The sequence below is a fragment of the Coregonus clupeaformis genome, chromosome 14, assembly GCF_020615455.1.
Source record: "Coregonus clupeaformis isolate EN_2021a chromosome 14, ASM2061545v1, whole genome shotgun sequence".
NCBI lineage: Eukaryota > Metazoa > Chordata > Actinopteri > Salmoniformes > Salmonidae > Coregonus > Coregonus clupeaformis.
In genome coordinates this window covers 6,965,205-6,982,948 of record NC_059205.1, presented here as the reverse complement: position 1 = coordinate 6,982,948, position 17,744 = coordinate 6,965,205, and the positions used below count along the sequence as shown (strand labels likewise).

The 17,744-nt window shown below is 44.6% G+C and overlaps 1 protein-coding gene across 13 annotated transcripts in view; it reads left to right on the top strand.

The window, feature by feature from the left end:
- epb41l3b (erythrocyte membrane protein band 4.1-like 3b) overlaps positions 1 to 17,744 on the top strand; it is a 90,109-nt gene that overhangs the window by 55,502 nt on the left and 16,863 nt on the right. For 6 of the 13 annotated variants that reach the window (XM_041895509.2, XM_041895512.2, XM_041895507.2 and 3 more), the window contains 8 exons: positions 1,536 to 1,711; positions 2,244 to 2,452; positions 5,571 to 6,173; positions 8,624 to 8,677; positions 10,366 to 10,404; positions 16,866 to 17,090; positions 17,458 to 17,502; positions 17,650 to 17,744. The exon at positions 17,650 to 17,744 is cut by the window's right edge and continues 763 nt beyond it. In XM_041895509.2, the coding sequence (XP_041751443.2) occupies positions 1,536 to 1,711; positions 2,244 to 2,452; positions 5,571 to 6,173; positions 8,624 to 8,677; positions 10,366 to 10,404; positions 16,866 to 17,090; positions 17,458 to 17,502; positions 17,650 to 17,744 (1,446 nt within the window). Of the gene's footprint in view, positions 1 to 1,535; positions 1,712 to 2,243; positions 2,453 to 5,570; positions 6,174 to 8,623; positions 8,678 to 10,365; positions 10,405 to 16,865; positions 17,091 to 17,457; positions 17,524 to 17,649 lie in introns of all 13 variants that reach the window. The other 7 variants (XM_041895510.2, XM_041895513.2, XM_041895519.2 and 4 more) reach the window with 7 other exon arrangements.

The following is a 17,744-nucleotide window of genomic DNA, read 5'->3' as shown; positions in this document are numbered from 1 at the left end:
AACTAAAGTAACAAACATTGTAGATTAGGAATTAATGGTAAATGTACTACTGGTGATATATGTAATGGGGAATTGATATACACTAACAATCAAATGCGAACAATTCACACAATGAAGTTATGAAATAATACATGTGCACAAATTGGCAGGAGAGAGCGCATTCTGGAGAGGGAAGTGCATTGTGCATCCTGGGCGCACGGGTCAATCCGAGGTCTGCATTGGGCCATGCAGCACGGTGATGTGACCTCTGCAGAAGTCAGGGCATTCATACTTCTTGCTCTTCACAGAGCAGTGCAGAGCTGTTGTTAAGGAAGTGAGGTTGTGTTTTATACAGGATGTACCGCCCCCACCTACCGTCAACCAATCATGTCAATGCGGAGCTATACAGAGCCCTCCGCATTGTTACAACATTTGGGAGGTGCACGGTGATGCGGTACAGAGATCCATTTGGCCTCTGCATGCCTCTGGAGTTCATATGGAGCCTCCGACCACATTTTCAGGTCAAGCATAAATTGGCTTTTAGTCTAGGCCTCTGCAATGGATTAGTTCACTGAGATGGGGGTATATATATATATATATATATATTTGTTACTGCTCGACTAAAACCATCTTGGTCGACCAACAGCCTAACGACCAAACAATCGACCAGTCGACTAATTGGGGTCAGCCCTAATTGATACACCATCCAAAGTGTAATTAATAACTTCATCATGCTTAAAGGGATATTCAATGTCTGCTTTTAACTTTTTTTAAACCCATCTACCAATAGGTGCCCTTCATTGCGAGGCATTGGAAAACCTCCCTGGTCTTTGTGGTTGAATCTGTATTTGAAATTCACTGCTCGACTGAGGGACCTTACCGATTTATTGTATATGTGGGGTACAGAGATGAGGTAGTCATTCAAAAATCATTTTGAACACTGTTATTGCACACAGAGTGAGTCCATGCAACTTATTATGTGAATTCTTAAGCACATTTTTACTCCTGAACTTATTTATGCTTGCCATAACAAAGGGGTTGAATACTTATTGACTCAAGACATTTCAGCTTTTCATTTCTAATTAATTAGTAAAAATGTCTAAAAACCTAATTCCACTTTGACATTATGGGGTGTAGGGGTGTGTAGGCCAGTGACACAAAATCTCAATTTAATCCATTTTAAATTCAGGCTGTAACACAACAAAATGCGGAAAAGGTCAAGGTTAAGGGGTGTGAATATTTTCTGAAGGCACTGTAACACAGCAGAAAATTATATAAAATGAAAAGCTATCATAGTCAGATCGTTACTGTAAAATGTAACAAGCGTAGTGATTTCATCTCCAGATATATAGGGTTGATTTATCCCCTAAGAACACAGCCGAAATTATGCACATTAAAGGCTATCAAATCAGGTTAAGTGTCTTTGAGATTATCTGTATGATGAAAAGCGCTATGTACTGTAAATTAAATGTATTATTATTGTAAAATATACGGATTGTTTTTTTTTTTAATCACATAATGGTTTAATTTATCCTAACTTTTTCCTCCTCTGTCAGACTGGTGTCTCCAGAGGCCCCGCCTAAGAAGTTCCTAGGTCTTGGTTCTAAGTTCCGCTACAGCGGGAGAACCCAGGCTCAGACCCGGAGAGTGTCCTCTCAGATCATCAGGGCCGCGCCCATCTTCGAACGCTCCTCCTCCAAACGCTACACCATGTCGCGCAGCCTGGACGGAGGTAAGGGCTACTTATTCATTGACTATGTTCAAATGTTCACAACGCCCAATGCATTACCTCATCCTAAGCAGTGTACTGGTATGCTAGTGTGGACATTGAAATAGTCTCCAAGTCACTATTTTGCTTACCATCTGTCCCCAAGTCTTTTTTTGAACACCCAACACCTATTGATTCACTGAGGGCAAAGGGGGGGCTATCCATAGATGGTTAAAAACAATCATAGGCTACCTCAGTCTAGTCTTGGAGTCTGTGTTTAAGTAAGACTAAGTTGCTTCTAGACGCTGATCTGAGGCCAGTTTTGAGTTTTACCCCCACTAATGTAAAAGGGGCAATGTGCAGCTCAAACTACGGCAAAACGGTCACCCCGCCATTTTGGTTTATCTTATGTTAAGGTTAAGATTTTGGGACAGTAAGCTGATCCTAGATCAGTTCTTAAGGTCATGACTTACCTGAGGATGTACCACACCAGAGAACTATTGTTTTGGTGTCCTCTGGTGACTAACAACACCCCCCTCACCGTCCCTCCTCCCAGCACCCGTAACAGAGAACCACGACACCCTGATGAGGGACGCCACGCCCGCCAAAGCTGACGCCGCGGGAGACCTGATCACCACGGTAACGCTGGAGAAGAAGGCAGAGGAGGAGGAGGAGGAGAAGGCTGAGGAAGAGGAGGGACAGATCAACGCTACAGAGACGTCAGACCCTAATGTCCCCTCAACCCCCCTCAGACACGACAACAAGGTAAACATCTTCCTTCCTCCTCCTCCTCCTCTTCCTCATATTAGCCAATCAGGTTAGTCCTGGAAGTTTGGTGTTGTATTAAACAGTGCCATTAGCAGAGTACCAATATGATTGATCCAGGGTTAAGCAGTTTGGTCACACTCAACTTTTTAGTTGGATGAAGCTACAAGCTGAAAAACATTGCCCTATGAACTGTAATGGCTCCTTGCTCTGAGTAAAGGCAACAGCGGCCTTATCAGTAGCAGTTCTACGTGAAGACAAAGCAATATCAATGACTTAGCCAGCTGACTTGAATAAATATTCTGATTTATTTTTTTTGAAAGGTAAGCTTGAAAAGGTCATGGTCTAATTGACTCAAAAACCAAAAACACATCTAAGTTTAGCTTTAGCTAATAGTTATCAAATCAATAGTTGTTTCTGGTTGTTTATCAAACTTAGCTGGCTAGTTCATTGATCCTGCTTTGTAGTATGACGGAATCCTAAACAGCTATCTATCTGTTACTCCCTGATGTTGCTTTATCACTGTCAGTACTGTCAAAGGACGTTACAACAGCTTTATCACTGTCAGTACTGTTAAAGGACGTTACAACAGCTTTATCACTGTCAGTACTGTTAAAGGACGTTACAACAGCTTTATCACTGTCAGTACTGTTAAAGGACGTTACAACAGCTTTATCACTGTCAGTACTGTCAAAGGACATTACAGCTTTATCACTGTCAGTACTGTTAAAGGACATTACAGCTTTATCACTGTCAGTACTGTTAAAGGACATTACAGCTTTATCACTGTCAGTACTGTTAAAGGACGTTACAACAGCTTTATCACTGTCAGTACTGTTAAAGGACGTTACAACAGCTTTATCACTGTCAGTACTGTTAAAGGACGTTACAACAGCTTTATCACTGTCAGTACTGTTAAAGGACGTTACAGCAGCTTTATCACTGTCAGTACTGTTAAAGGAGTCAGTACTGTTAAAGGACGTTACAGCTTTATCACTGTCAAAAGATGTTACAAAGGTACAAAGTACGATAAGATTCTTTACAACCTATGCCCAGATTAACCTCTTGTTTAAAGTGTTTTACTAAACAGGTAAGTGTAAGGAGTGTCATTTCCTTATTTTTCTACATGGTCAGAGTATAGGGTGTTCACCCATAAAAGGATTAGTTCATTCAAGGTTTGTACAAACATGTCCATTCAATAGAACATTCCGTCAGGAAAAACAATAGTCCAAACCCCATGTCTCTACCATAAATGGTTAAAAAGTTGCAGACGTACTCTGAGAATGGAGCGTGTTTAGAGGGAAAGGAATGTCATCACAGGCGTGATCAACGAGTGGTCACTGCTCTCTAGAAGTCTGTGGCGCTGTTCTGCGGCAGAACGGCGCTAACTTCCAACGTCAACTGACAAGCTAACTTACTAGCGGCTGAAGGCTTGTGAGTGAAAACGTGGGCTTTTTCTAAATGAAATCCGCTGAATACAAAACTAAATGGGGACTAAATATATACTGAACACAAAGATAAACGCAACATGTAGAGTGTTGGTCCCATGTTTCATGAGCTAAAAAGAAAGATCCCAGAAATTATCCATATGCACAAAAAGCTTATTTCTCTGAAATGTTGTGCACAAATTTGTTTACATCCCTGTTAGTGAGCATTACTTCTTTGCCAAGATAATCCATCCACCTGACAGGTGTGGCATATCAAGAAGCTGATTAAACAGTATGATCATTACACAGGTGCACCTTGTGCTGGGGACAATAAAAGGCCTCTCTAAAATGAGCAGTTTTGTCACACAACATGATGCCACGGATGTCTCAAGTTTTGAGGGAGCGTGCAATTGGCATGCTGACTGCAGGAATGTCCAACATAACTGTTGCCAGAGAATTTAATGTTCATTTCTCTACCATAAGCCGCCTCCAACGATATCTTTGAGAATTTGGCAGTACGTCCAACCGGCCTCACAACCGCAGACCACGTCAGCCCAGGACCTCCACATCCAGCTTCTCCACCTGCGGGATCGTCTGAGGAGGGGGGGTCTTTTTGTCTGTAATAAAGCCCTTTTGTGGGAAAAAAACTTATTCTGATTGGCTGGGCCTGGCGCTCCAGTGGGTGGGCCTGGCTCTCCAGTGGGTGGGCCTATAAACTCCCAGGCCCACCCATGGCTGCTCCCCTGCCCAGTCATGTGAAATCCATAGATTGATTGATTTCCTTATATGAACTGTAACTCAGTAAAATCTTTGAAGTTGTTGCGTTTTATTTTGTTCAGTATATATTTATTTACAAAGCTAACAGACTACATTTCAATATCCACCCTCCGCGAAGACCGTCTGTTCCTGTTTTCATTGTGTATTTCGGAGTCTTTCCCTTTTAAATCGCCATAGAAAGTGTCCCTCTCAACGTAGATTGATTGCTAATATAGGCAATGAAAGCCAAGGATCTGGAGGTGAACATGACGAAGGTATCAAATGTATCTTGATTTGGAGGTGATTCCAGCGGAAACCTCACAACACCAAATATGGAAGAGCTACAACCAAGAGCGGTGCAGTCCTGAACTAGCAACGGTCACAGCAAATGAACGTTGTTATTTAATCAACACTGTCAAGTCTATTAAGGTGATAATATTGTAGAAGAACTATCTAATGATTCATTCTATGTAATTTATAATGACGTAGGGCAGGGTTCTTCAATTCCGGTCCTGGAGGGCCGAAAAACTTCTGTTTTTTATTTCTACCTGGTAGTTAATTGCACTCACCTGGTGTCCCAGGTCTGAATTAGCCCCTGATTAGAAGGAGAGGATGAAAAACAGAGGTGTTTCGGCCCTCCAGGACCGGAATTGAAGAACCCTGACGTAGGGCAAAGAAAACTAGATTTTGACATTAATTTCGTAGCACCCTCTTGAATTGCCCAGTTTTTCTCTAACGTTGTACAGCAGTGAGTGAACGTCCTGCAGAGTGTGACTTGGCCGTAATTATTGATTTCCCAGATGCTTCCGGCTTATTTTACCCACTGCTGTACTAGAACTGACTGCCTCTTGTCTAATTCGCTTGTCTTTTCTCCTCCCACCTGTATCATTCTACTCACCATCCATACCACCTCCCCTCCCCGCTCCCTCCATCAGCGCTCCCCATGTCTGTACTCTTCTGACCCCCTCCGCTCTGAGCTCTCCCTCCCCTCCTCCCCCGTGGCCTCCACTAAGGTCCGTCGGCGGCGCAGGGAGAACGCGTCACGTAAACGCTGTGCCTCTGTCAGCCCGGCTAAATCCTCGGCGGGGTGCCGTCGGCGCCAGGCCAAAGCGGACCGCGCCGCCGCCCTCCTAGAGGAGCAGGTGTTACTCCTGTCGGCCCGCAAACAGCGTCTAGAACAGCTGAAGGCCCACAGGAGGCGGGGCGGCACTCTGTTCTCCTTCTCCCTGCACCTCCCCGACCTCTCTTCCTACCTGGACGAGGACGGTTACCTCACCTTCCCCGACATCACGGAGCTCACCTTCCTCCCTGAGAGCGTGCAGCACTTCCGGCCCTTCAGGTCACCCTCTCTCATCCCCTGCTTCCTCTTCATCTTCTTCTTCCTCCTGTCCACGTCGTTCTCGGTGCCCTACGCCCTCACGCTGTCCTTCCCGCTGGCGCTGTGCCTGTGCTACCTGGAGCCCAAGGCGGCTTCCCTCACCGCCTCCATCGCTCAGGGCCTGCATCACCATGACAGTTGTTCAGAGGAAGAGGAAGAGGTGTGTGTGTGTGTGTGTGTGTGTCCTATTTACAGTAGGCCTTAAACTATACTACTCCATTAAGGTCACATAATAGTGATATTGTGCTCCTGTCCAGTCCAGACTTGGGGTACGTCCAAAATGGCACTCTGTCCCCGATGTGGGATCTGATCAAAAGTAGTGCACTATATAGGGAATAAGGTGCCATTTTCAGATGACTTTGTCTGTCAGTGTTCCTACTTTCAGAACCTCGTGTCTGCTTCGTCACTTCCTCATTAGATGACATCATCATGACATCACCATCAACATAATATCTTTATGCGTACAGAGATGTTTCATGCAAGTTCCTATAGCACAATTTTTCCTGTTGGATGGCTTTTAAGAATGTAAACTTATAATAATGGCAACTCACCTGTACTTTTGGCATGATAGCTCATTTACCACAGCAGGACCTTTTCAGTTTGAGGGTCGCTTTAGGGTAAAGCATGTTGCTTTATGGGTAACCCATCTCAGTCGCGTCAACTTCATTCATGGCAATATACTGTGGCTGCTTTAGATTAGACGCATACAGACATATGGGTCCATTCATTCACCCAGTCAGTCTCTCTGCATTGCCTCTAGCTAGATGACACATCACAGTGAAACATTTGTATTACAGTAGCGTTTAGCGGATCATCCTTTACAGCTATCATGATGCAAGCATCTGATGCTTAACACTTAACACTGAGTCCCATATGGATCCAGTTTCACTGCTTTTTATACAGTATGGACTGGAGTCCCATATAGATCCAGTTTCACTGCTGTTTATACAGTATGGACTGGAGTCCCATATAGATCCAGTTTCACTGCTGTTTATACAGTATGGATTGGAGTCCCATATGGATCCAGTTTCACTGCTGTTTATACAGTATGGATTGGAGTCCCATATAGATCCAGTTTCACTGCTGTTTATACAGTATGGACTGGAGTCCCATATAGATCCAGTTTCACTGCTGTTTATACAGTATGGATTGGAGTCCCATATAGATCCAGTTTCACTGCTGTTTATACAGTATGGATTGGAGTCCCATATAGATCCAGTTTCACTGCTGTTTATACAGTATGGATTGGAGTCCCATATAGATCCAGTTTCACTGCTGTTTATACAGTATGGACTGGAGTCCCATATAGATCCAGTTTCACTGCTGTTTATACAGCATGGATTGGAGTCCCATATAGATCCAGTTTCACTGCTGTTTATACAGTATGGATTGGAGTCCCATATAGATCCAGTTTCACTGCTGTTTATACAGTATGGACTGGAGTCCCATATAGATCCAGTTTCACTGCTGTTTATACAGCATGGATTGGAGTCCCATATAGATCCAGTTTCACTGCTGTTTATACAGTATGGATTGGAGTCCATATAGATCCAGTTTCACTGCTGTTTATACAGTATGGATTGGAGTCCCATATGGATCCAGTTTCACTGCTGTTTATACAGTATGGATTGGAGTCCCATATAGATCCAGTTTCACTGCTGTTTATACAGTATGGACTGGAGTCCCATATAGATCCAGTTTCACTGCTGTTTATACAGTATGGATTGGAGTCCCATATAGATCCAGTTTCACTGCTGTTTATACAGTATGGACTGGAGTCCCATATGGATCCAGTTTCACTGCTGTTTATACAGTATGGATTGGCGTCCCATATAGATCCAGTTTCACTGCTGTTTATACAGTATGGACTGGAGTCCCATATAGATCCAGTTTTACTGCTGTTTATACAGTATGGACTGGAGTCCCATATGGATCCAGTTTCACTGCTGTTTATACAGTATGGACTGGAGTCCCATATAGATCCAGTTTCACTGCTGTTTATACAGTATGGACTGGAGTCCCATATAGATCCAGTTTCACTAATACAGAAAGACTGATAAATCACCTCCATACCCACTACATCCCTATAGAATCATCATCTTGCACATTGGATGGTAAGTGATGGAGGCCTGAAAGTCTGATTACTGTTTAACACCAGGTCAATTGAAGGCTTTGAAGGAGAAAAAAGGAATAGTTTGTTTTATAAATGGTAGACTTACCCAGCTAACTTATGGGCTTAAATAAATCAAACTGGAACAAAGAATTTATTTCCTAATCAAATGGAGCAAAACGTATATACTAACATAATTATTGAATTTGAACGAGTGGCCTTAAACCGTAAGGTTAACATTTCCTCTGAGTCTGTTTGCAATGCTTGCTTTCTTCTGTTGCTTTTTTCTTCTTTGCCTTAGCCTTGTTTTAGCGACTGTAGTGTTTTGCTTTTAAAGCAACCTTTTGCGCATTTCCCAATGCTGCACCACCATACTCTCCATTTGTGATCATTACTGTTAAGAAGGAATATTCAACGTTTGTGTCCAGAGTTTGAACTGGTTCTCTCTCATTCCCTGCTTTCCGATCGGAACGGTTTCCGCTGGCTGTTTTACATGACAGACGGACAGCGAGCAAACTGACTTTGCCTTCGACGGGGAAAGCACGGTCACTGAGGTACATTCAGGAGGAGATCCCCACCCTGGAGTCTGAAAGCATGGAAGACTCCAAGTGGAACCGTCATTGAGGGCGGGGGAAAGAATGTCTTAATAGATGCTGTTTATTGTCATTATTTACGATGGTTGAATTCTTTGGGGATGCTTGCTGTTCAGTGGATTTGTCTGAAGCCAGATATATTTGTGGGTGTTATGTGTGCATGCTATTAGTATATATATGTCAAGGACTTTATCTCAGGTTTCCTGATTCTGTACTGTCTCTCTCTCTCATCTCTCTCTTATCTCTCTCTCTCCTATCTCTCTCTATCTCTCTCTATCTCTCCTATCTCTCTCTTCTCTCTCTCCTATCTCTCTCTCCTAACTCTCTCTTCTATCTCTCCTATCTCCTCTATCTCTCTCTCTCTCCCTCTCTCTGTCTCTGTCTCTCTCTCTCTCTGTCTCTCTCTCCTCTCTATCTCTCTCTGTCTCTCTCGGTCTCTCTCTCTCTCTCTCTCTCTCTCTCTCTCTCTCTCTCTCTCTCTGTCTCTCTCTCTGTCTCTCTCTCTGTCTCTCTCTCTGTCTCTCTCTCTGTCTCTCTCTCCGTCTCTCTCTCTGTCTCTCTCCCCTCTGTCTGTCTCTCTCCCCTCTCTCCTCTCTCTCTCTCTCTCTGTCTCTCTCCCCTCTGTCTCTCTGTCTCTCTCTCTCTCTGTCTGTCTCTCTCTCCCCTCTCTCTCTCTCTCCTATCTCTCTCTCCCCTCTCTCTCTCTCTCCTATCTCTCTCTCCCCTCTCTCTCTCTCCTATCTCTCTCTCTCCCCTCTGTCTCTCTCTTGTCTCTCTCTCTCTCTCTCTCTCTCTCTCTCTGTCTCTGTCTCTCTCCCCTCCCTCCCTCAATTCCTCCCTCCCTCATCCCCCCCCTCCCTCCCTCCCTCCCCCCTCCCTCCCTCCCTCCATCCCTCACATCCCCCTCCCTCCATCCCTCTCTCTCCCCTCTCTCTCTCTCGTCTCTCTCTCTCTCTGTCTCTCTCTCTGTCTCTCTCTGTCTCTCTCTCTGTCTCTCTCTCTGTCTCTCTCTCTGTCTCTCTCTCTGTCTCTCTCTCTGTCTCTCTCTCCGTCTCTCTCTCTGTCTCTCTCCCCTCTGTCTGTCTCTCTCCCCTCTCTCCTCTCTCTCTCTCTCTCTCTCTCTCTGTCTCTCTCCCCTCTGTCTCTCTCTCTCTCTGTCTGTCTCTCTCTCCCCTCTCTCTCTCTCTCTCCTATCTCTCTCTCCCCTCTCTCTCTCTCTCCTATCTCTCTCTCTCCCCTCTGTCTCTCTCTTGTCTCTCTCTCTCTCTCTCTCTGTCTCTGTCTCTCTCCCCTCCCTCCCTCAATTCCTCCCTCCCTCATCCCCCCCCCCTCCCTCCCTCCCTCCATCCCTCACATCCCCCCTCCCTCCCTCCCGCCCTCCCTCCATCCCTCTCTCTCCCCTCTGTCTCTCTCTCTCTCTCTGTCTCTGTCTCTGTCTCTCTCCCCTCCATCCCGCCCTCCCTCCATCCATCCTCCCTCCCTCCCTCCCTCCCTCCCTCCCTCCCTCCATCCCCCTCCCTCCCTCCATCCCCCCTCCCTCCCTCCATCCCCCCCCCTCCCTCCCTCCCTCCCCCCTCCCTCCCTCCCTCCCTCCCTCCATCCCTCTCTCTGTTTCCTCCTTCTTCCTCCTCCTTTCTTTCTGCTGTTAGTCGGAGCCAGAAGATGATTATTCTGAGATGAGGACACAGGTACTCTGAGTTTACTGTCATGTCCCAGTGCCCAGTTTCCCAAAAGCATCTGACGGCTAAGTTAATTGTTAGAACCTTCGTAGGAGCATCGATAAATCTACGAGCTGTTTCCCAAAACCATTGTTACTAAAGTTGCTCTTGAAAACGCTCATAATCTAACACCTGCCTCAGACCATTCTAGAACAGCTAACTGCGTCGTTAGATGCTTTTTTTGCCCTCCCGCGTCACTTTATACACAGAAGATCTCCGCTAAACATAGAATCACATGGTTTATCCGTCTCTCTGTGACCGCCGATTTACTTCAGAACAAAGTTGACTACAAATACAAAGTTGTCAATCTCTTTGCGACGTATAAAAAGATGCTTCAAATGAAAACTGAGATGACTGCAATAAAATGTAAACAGCAGGCTATAGGCCAATTTCAATCATATCAAAATACATTTTAACGTTCAAATCAATTAAGTTCTATTTTGCTACTTGTAGGCTACTTACTGTCTCAATATACTGTATTTCATGATGTGTAGCCTAACATGTGCAATGATGTGCTAACTCTGTGATTTTAGTGCGTTTTTATTGGGTAAGCATTAGAATAAGCCGTAGGGGGTCATGTCCTTCTAGGAGCGGATCCATCGTCAGTATTGTCGAATAATTATAATGCTAAGGTAAGATTTGAATGGGGAAAGCCCTTAGCAAACATTCTCACTGTGTGATGTTTTTGGGAAACGTATGTTTCATCTTCGGCCGTTTGTAGGAAAGATGCATCGTTAAAACAATCGTAAGCCTAAATTCCATCGCTATGGAAACCGGACCCTGCTCAATACTGCAGAGAGGAGCCATTATATCGCTCTCTATATATATACAGTAGGGTCCCAAATTATTGACACCCTTGATAAAGATTAGCAATAATGCCTGTATAAAATAAATAATTCAAGTACTGAGCTATATTGTATGCAAAAAAAAAAAAAAAAAAGGGATTGTACAACATTTATTGTACAAAACATTAAGAACACCTTCCTAATATTGAGTTGTCTCTGCTGCCTGTATATTGTGCTACCTAGTCTAGCATGGCTGCTGCTGCCACATACATTGCCTTCAGAAAGTTTAAATTGAAGAAAAAATCACACAATACCACATAATGTCAAAGTGGAATTAGTTTTTTTTTTTTTTTTTACAAGTTATTAAAAAATGAAAAGCTGAAATGTCTTGAGTCAATAAGTATACAACCCCTTTGTTACGGCAAGCCTAAATTAAGTTTAACATGATTTTTTCATGACTCTGTACCACACACATACAGTTATCTGTAAGGTCCCTCCGTCGAGCAGTGATTTTCAAACACAGATTCAACCACAAAGACCTGGATCAATGCCTCGCAAAGAAGGGCACCTATTGGTAGATGGGTAAAAATAAAAAAGCATACATTGAATATCCCTTTTGAGCATGGTGAAGTTATTAATTACCCAGTCACTACAAAGATACAGGCGTCCTTCCTAACTCAGTTGCCGGAGAGGAAGGAAACTGCTCAGGGTTCCTTGCGGGACAACATACTATGGGAAGTTGCACTCTCGCCACTTCGGTTGAAGGATCTACAATCACGCCTGACAAGGCCAATGAAATCCGCTCCTCGCTGGAAGTCCCGCCTTCCACAGGTGATAAGCGTGAGGCTCTGATTTAATTCCTTAAATTATTCCGCTCTTCACCTCGGTGTAAACAGAAATGATTCACGCTGTTAAAACAAACAATTGGAAAACAAGACCGTCTTACGTTTGACCAACTAAACTGTCCAATAGTGGTAAAGCTCATTTTCTCAATGAGGGACCCGAGTGTCCTGTTGGGAATGGACACTGAGGGACCCGAGTGTCCTGTTGGGAATGGACACTGAGGGACCTGAGTGTCCTGTTGGGAATGGACACTCTGGTGCACCAGTGGCCTCGGACCCTCCTTTCTACGTTTCCGCCAGTGGTTCTGATTCGGCCCACATTGAAGAGGGTGTTGCCAGGGAGTGCTTACCATTTGATTCTTGTGGCTCCCCGTTGGCCCAGGCAGCCTTGGTTCGCGGAGATCATTCGCCTTTTAGGCGGGGACCCGTGGAAACTCCCGTTTGCGCAGGGACCTGTTGTCCCCGGCGCATGGGCAGGTTTGGCAAGCGAGGGTAGAGATTTGGTTCCTATGGGCCTGGCCACTCAGAGGGCCAATCTGATGGCTAGATGTTTGTAAGGGCACCCTCTACAAGATGGCATATAAGTGGCAAGTGTTTGAGCTCTTGTACCAAGATAATGGACTTGTTCCTTTTCAGTGCTCTGAAGTTCCTCTTCAACAAAAACCTCCCTGCTCATGGCTTTGGCCTCGGCTAAACGTGTTGGGGACCTCTACACGTTATCCGTGCACCCTTTCTGTTCTCAGAGTTGCCCAGGGCGACTCTAAGGTGACGTTGTGTCCAAATGTCACAAAGCTCCGGTGCGAGCTTTAAGCACGTACATTGAACGGACCCGGGATATCCGGTTATGTGACCAACCTTTTTGTCTGTTTTGCTAATCCAGCTTGCAGGCAGGGTGCTCTCTCCCACTGGATTGTGGAGTCTATCTCCCTGACATATAGCGGCAAGGGTTATGTAGCGGTGTACGCCCACTCCACCAGGGATCTGGCAGCGTCTTGGGCGATGTTTAAAGGGTTGACCATAGGATATATTTCTGCTGTGGCGAGTTGGGCATCACAACATTGCTTGGATGGCGCTGCTCCCAGTATAGCACACAGTTTGGTTATGACTGGGACAGGGGAATGTCACTAGGCAGCACTCTGTTGGTGCCGTCTTGGGGCGTGATTATATTTCCCCATAGTGTGTTGTGCCGAAGTTGACTGACTGAAAGGGAATGTAACGTTATAACTACTGTTCCCTGAAGGAGGGAAACGCCCGTTCCTGTGCTCGGTGAAGAGCGGTATTAAATTGAAGGAATGAATCCGAACCTCACGCTTATCACCTGTGGAAGGCGAGGCTTACAGTGAGGCGCAGATTTCATTGGCCTTGTCGGGCGTGATTGTAGATCCGGGAACAGAACTTATAGTCATAACGTTACAAGTTGCAGAGTTGAATGGCTGTGATAGGAGAAAACTAAGGATGGATCAACAACATTGTAGTTACTCCACAATACTAACCTAATTGACAGTGAAAGGGAAGCCTGTACAGAATAAAAAATATTTAAAAACAAGCATCCTGTTTGCAACAAGGCACTAAAGTAATACTGTCAAAAAATTGGCAAAGCAATTACCTTTTTGTCCTGAATACACAGTGTTATGTTTTGGGGCAAATCCAATACAACACATTACTGAGTACCACTCTCCATATTTTCAAGCATAGTGGTGGCTGCATCATGTTATGGGTATGCTTGTAATTGTTAAGGACTGTGGAGTTTTTCAGGATAAAAAAACGGAATGGAGCTAAGCACAGGCAAAATCCTAGAGGAAAACCTGGTTCAGTCTGCTTTCCAACAGACACTTGGAGATGAATTCACCTTTCAGCAGGACAATAACCTAAAACACAAGGCCAAATATACTCTGGAGTTGCTTACCAAGACGACATTGAATGTTCCTGAGTGGCCGAGTTACAGTTTTGACTTAAATCTGCTTGAAAATCTATGGCAAGACCTGAAAGTGGTTATCTGGCGATGATCAACAACCAATTTTATAGAGTTGATAGAATTTTGAAAAGAATAATGGGCAAATGTTGCACAATCCAGGTGTGGAAAGCTCTTAGAGATTTACCCAGAAATACTCACAGCGCTAATCGCTACAAAAGGTGATTCTAACGTGTATTGACTCAGGGGGTTGAATACTTATCTAATCAAGATATGTTAGTGTTTTTAGATCGTTGACAAAAAAAATGACAATTAAATTAATTTTAATCCCACTTTGTAACACAACAAAATGTGGAATATGTCGAGGGATATGAATACTTTCTGAAGGCAATATAACGCCGTCACATTCATGTTTCTGTTGGTGCCGTTTTGTTGAGGAATCACACGAGAGGTTGCTTGTTTTATTTGACCTTGTTGGTTGATATGTTGAGCTAACTCCATTACAGCTCAGTGAGATGATTCTGACCATTTATTTTATCGACCACAGCCTTAGACAACAAAACTCCCTACATCTCTCTCTCTCTCTACTATATGATATAGTACTCTAGCATAACCCTCCGGATATTCATTCTTATAGCGTTGCACGGTGCACCGACATTTCTGTACTCGATACTATAACACAAAATATTGTTCGGGTAATAGATTTTTTTTTTTTACTTTCGGTTCTTCTATTACATTTTTACATTTACGTCATTTAGCAGACGCTCTTATCCAGAGCGATTTACAGGAGCAATTAGGGTTAAGTGCCTTGCTCAAGGGCACGTCGACAGATTTTTCACCTAGTCGGCTCGGGGATTAGAACCAGCGACCTTTCGGTTACTGGCACAACGCTCTTAACCACTAAGCTACCTGCCGCCCCGTTTCTATCAAATGTGTCTCACGTTTGGAAATGAACTAAATGTATTGACCTTATTCGAAAATTTATTACTTTGCCCAAGTTTATCATGACATGAAAAGAATGCATCAGTGATTCGTATTCCCTGTCTCCTGCGACTCAGTCCCTGCGGTTATATAAGAGAAAATCCATAAATGTATACGGAACAAAAATATAAACGCAACAATTTCAACGATTTTACTGAGTAACTGTTCATAGAAGGAAATCAGTCAATTGAAATAAATGTATTAGGGCCATAATCTATGGCTTTCACATGACTGGGCAGGGGCGCAGCCATGGGTGGGCCTGGGAGGGCCTGGGTGGGCCTGGGAGGGCATAGGGCCCACCCTCAAAAGGGCTTTATTACAGAACGATGACAGAGAGAACTTTACCGATGTCAACTAGATTGACACATTCATTCTATCTTTTCGATGACATCATTCTGGTGAGCAAGGGTTTATTTAGTCTTCTAGGGCAACATGTAATGACAGAAGAGAAGCTGCCTGTATCTAATTATAGACAAGTTGACTAACAAATAGCCTACCAAAAATGTCGAAGATTATAAGCAGAAACCTCTCTAAATCAAGCCCCCCAAAAAAATCCTGCACCCCCTGTCAAAAAAAAAGTTATGCCGTCTTTGACTGTAGCTTATAGTGCATTTTCTATATTTGCGGGTTAGGGTTGGGTGCGGGGCCTCAGATTTTCACTTGATCACATATAGTCGGGCGTTTTGCGGATCGGTAATTGGGATGGGGTTGTTAGCAATTACGGCCGGGAGCGGATGAACAAACATTTTTGCGATTGACCACTGAAACACCCCTAACCTAACAACATCGCTATGTGCAAACACACTTGAATTAAAGGGTAACTACACTCAAGAATCTACATTTCTTAGATTTTTCACAGACCTCAACGTTGGTCCCCTGATGTGGTTTCAGCATTGTTGTGGACTTGAATCATCCAATTATGTTGTTTTTCTATTTAAAAAGCTGTAGTATCGAGTATCGCGATACTAAACCGAGTATCGGAAGTCAAAATTATGATATTGTGAGAACAGTACATTCTTATGCCTCCCTCTCTCCTCTTGTCTTTCCAGTATAGTTTCATAAGGCGAATTAAAGGAGAGAACGTTTTTATCAGGCATAGTAATCTCATGTTAGAGGTTGGTGAGAAACCAAACGCATGGTGTGCATTACGCATGCAGGTCTGCTAGTGTGAAGAACCCTAACTGGGGAGAAAAAAAAACTGACTGCAACACAAAATAATGCTCAATACGTATACTACTGGTACTATCATATCTTATGACTAAACTGTGAGGAGTGGTCTTTGAAGTGTTGATACTCACCTTTATCAACTTGGTACAGCTGTAGTGAGTGATTCAACCCTAAACCCTTAGCTACTTACCATTGTGTGAAATACTATAACTCTGTAGCAATAGATGGGTCTGAATGGATGTTTGCAGAATCCTCTAACCCTAAACCCTAGCGAGAAGTGGGAGTGTTTGTTTTGAGGCCATGCTGCATGCATCCTCATTGGTCATCCTGGAGTGCGTTCCACATGGCACCCTGTTCCCTATATAGTGCACTACTTTTGACCAGATCCCTATGGGCCCTGGTCAAAAGTAGTGCACTAGATAGGGTGCTATTTGGAACGCAGCCCCTACTCTGTTACTTTTGGTTTATCCCATTCTGGTCTAGTCATGCTACTGTGCTGTGCCTCCAGGGGCTTTTATCAGTTCCACACAGCCTTGATATACTATTGCCTGGTGCTTAGCCTTAGAGGGAATCAAAAGCTGCCATACGAAATACAAAAACACCACGCATGGCTTGTCTCCCGACCCTCGTATTGCCTGCCTAGTCGCCAAACCTTACTTCCTGTTAGCCTGCTTGTATCCTGCTTGGTGATTGGTCGATCAGCACCTCACGTCCTTCTATCCTGCTCCTGATTTGGTGGTTCAGAACACAGAGGCGTCGGAGGAGCTGGTGAAACATCAGAGAGACATCAGCGAACTGAAGCGCTCCTTCCTGGAGACGTCAGGTGGCGCTGACACCCTGGGACAGACAGAGTGGGAGAAGAGACTGTCGTCGTCTCCTCCGGCACGCTCCCACAGCGGGGGAGTGGAGGAGGCACCCATGATAGAACCACTACACACCCCACAGGACCCAGTAAGATCCAGGCCCTGGGGGAGTACTAGAATACATACTAGCTAACTGCATGGGTACACTGCATGGATACACTGGCTGTGACAGAGACACTGAGGTGGTCTTAGGCGGGAGAAGAGACTGTCAACTGCTCTGGCCACCACATCGGTGTGGACGTACTAACAGCATGGATGGGGCCCAAGGTTTTTCCACATGGTCAGGGAAGACTCTATGCATGGGGGACACTGTCTTACACGCTAGAGAATAACCTGGACACTCACAGGGACACTGTAGGAAACAGAGGAGGTTTCTGCTGTATATATATATAATATAGAACTGTGTTTTCTCTGTAGGAAACAGAGGAGGTTTCTGCTGTAATATATAATATAGAACTGTGTTTTCTCTGTAGGAGACGGAGGAGGTTCCTGCTGCTGAGGAAGAGATGAAGCAGGAGGTACAAGCCAATGGCATTGAGGCAAGACAGCCATTGTGTGTGTGTGTGTGTCAGTGTGTCTCTCTGTGTGTCTGTGTGTCTGTGTGTGTGTCAGTGTGTCTCTCTGTGTGTCTGTGTGGTCGCTGTAAGCTAAGTCTCTTCCTGTAGGCTGCAGGCATGGTGAACTCTAGCGATGTGGGGGCGGGGACTGCAGGAGCACAGGGGTGTGGTCTGATGACTCTAACTGACACCTTAGAAGACGT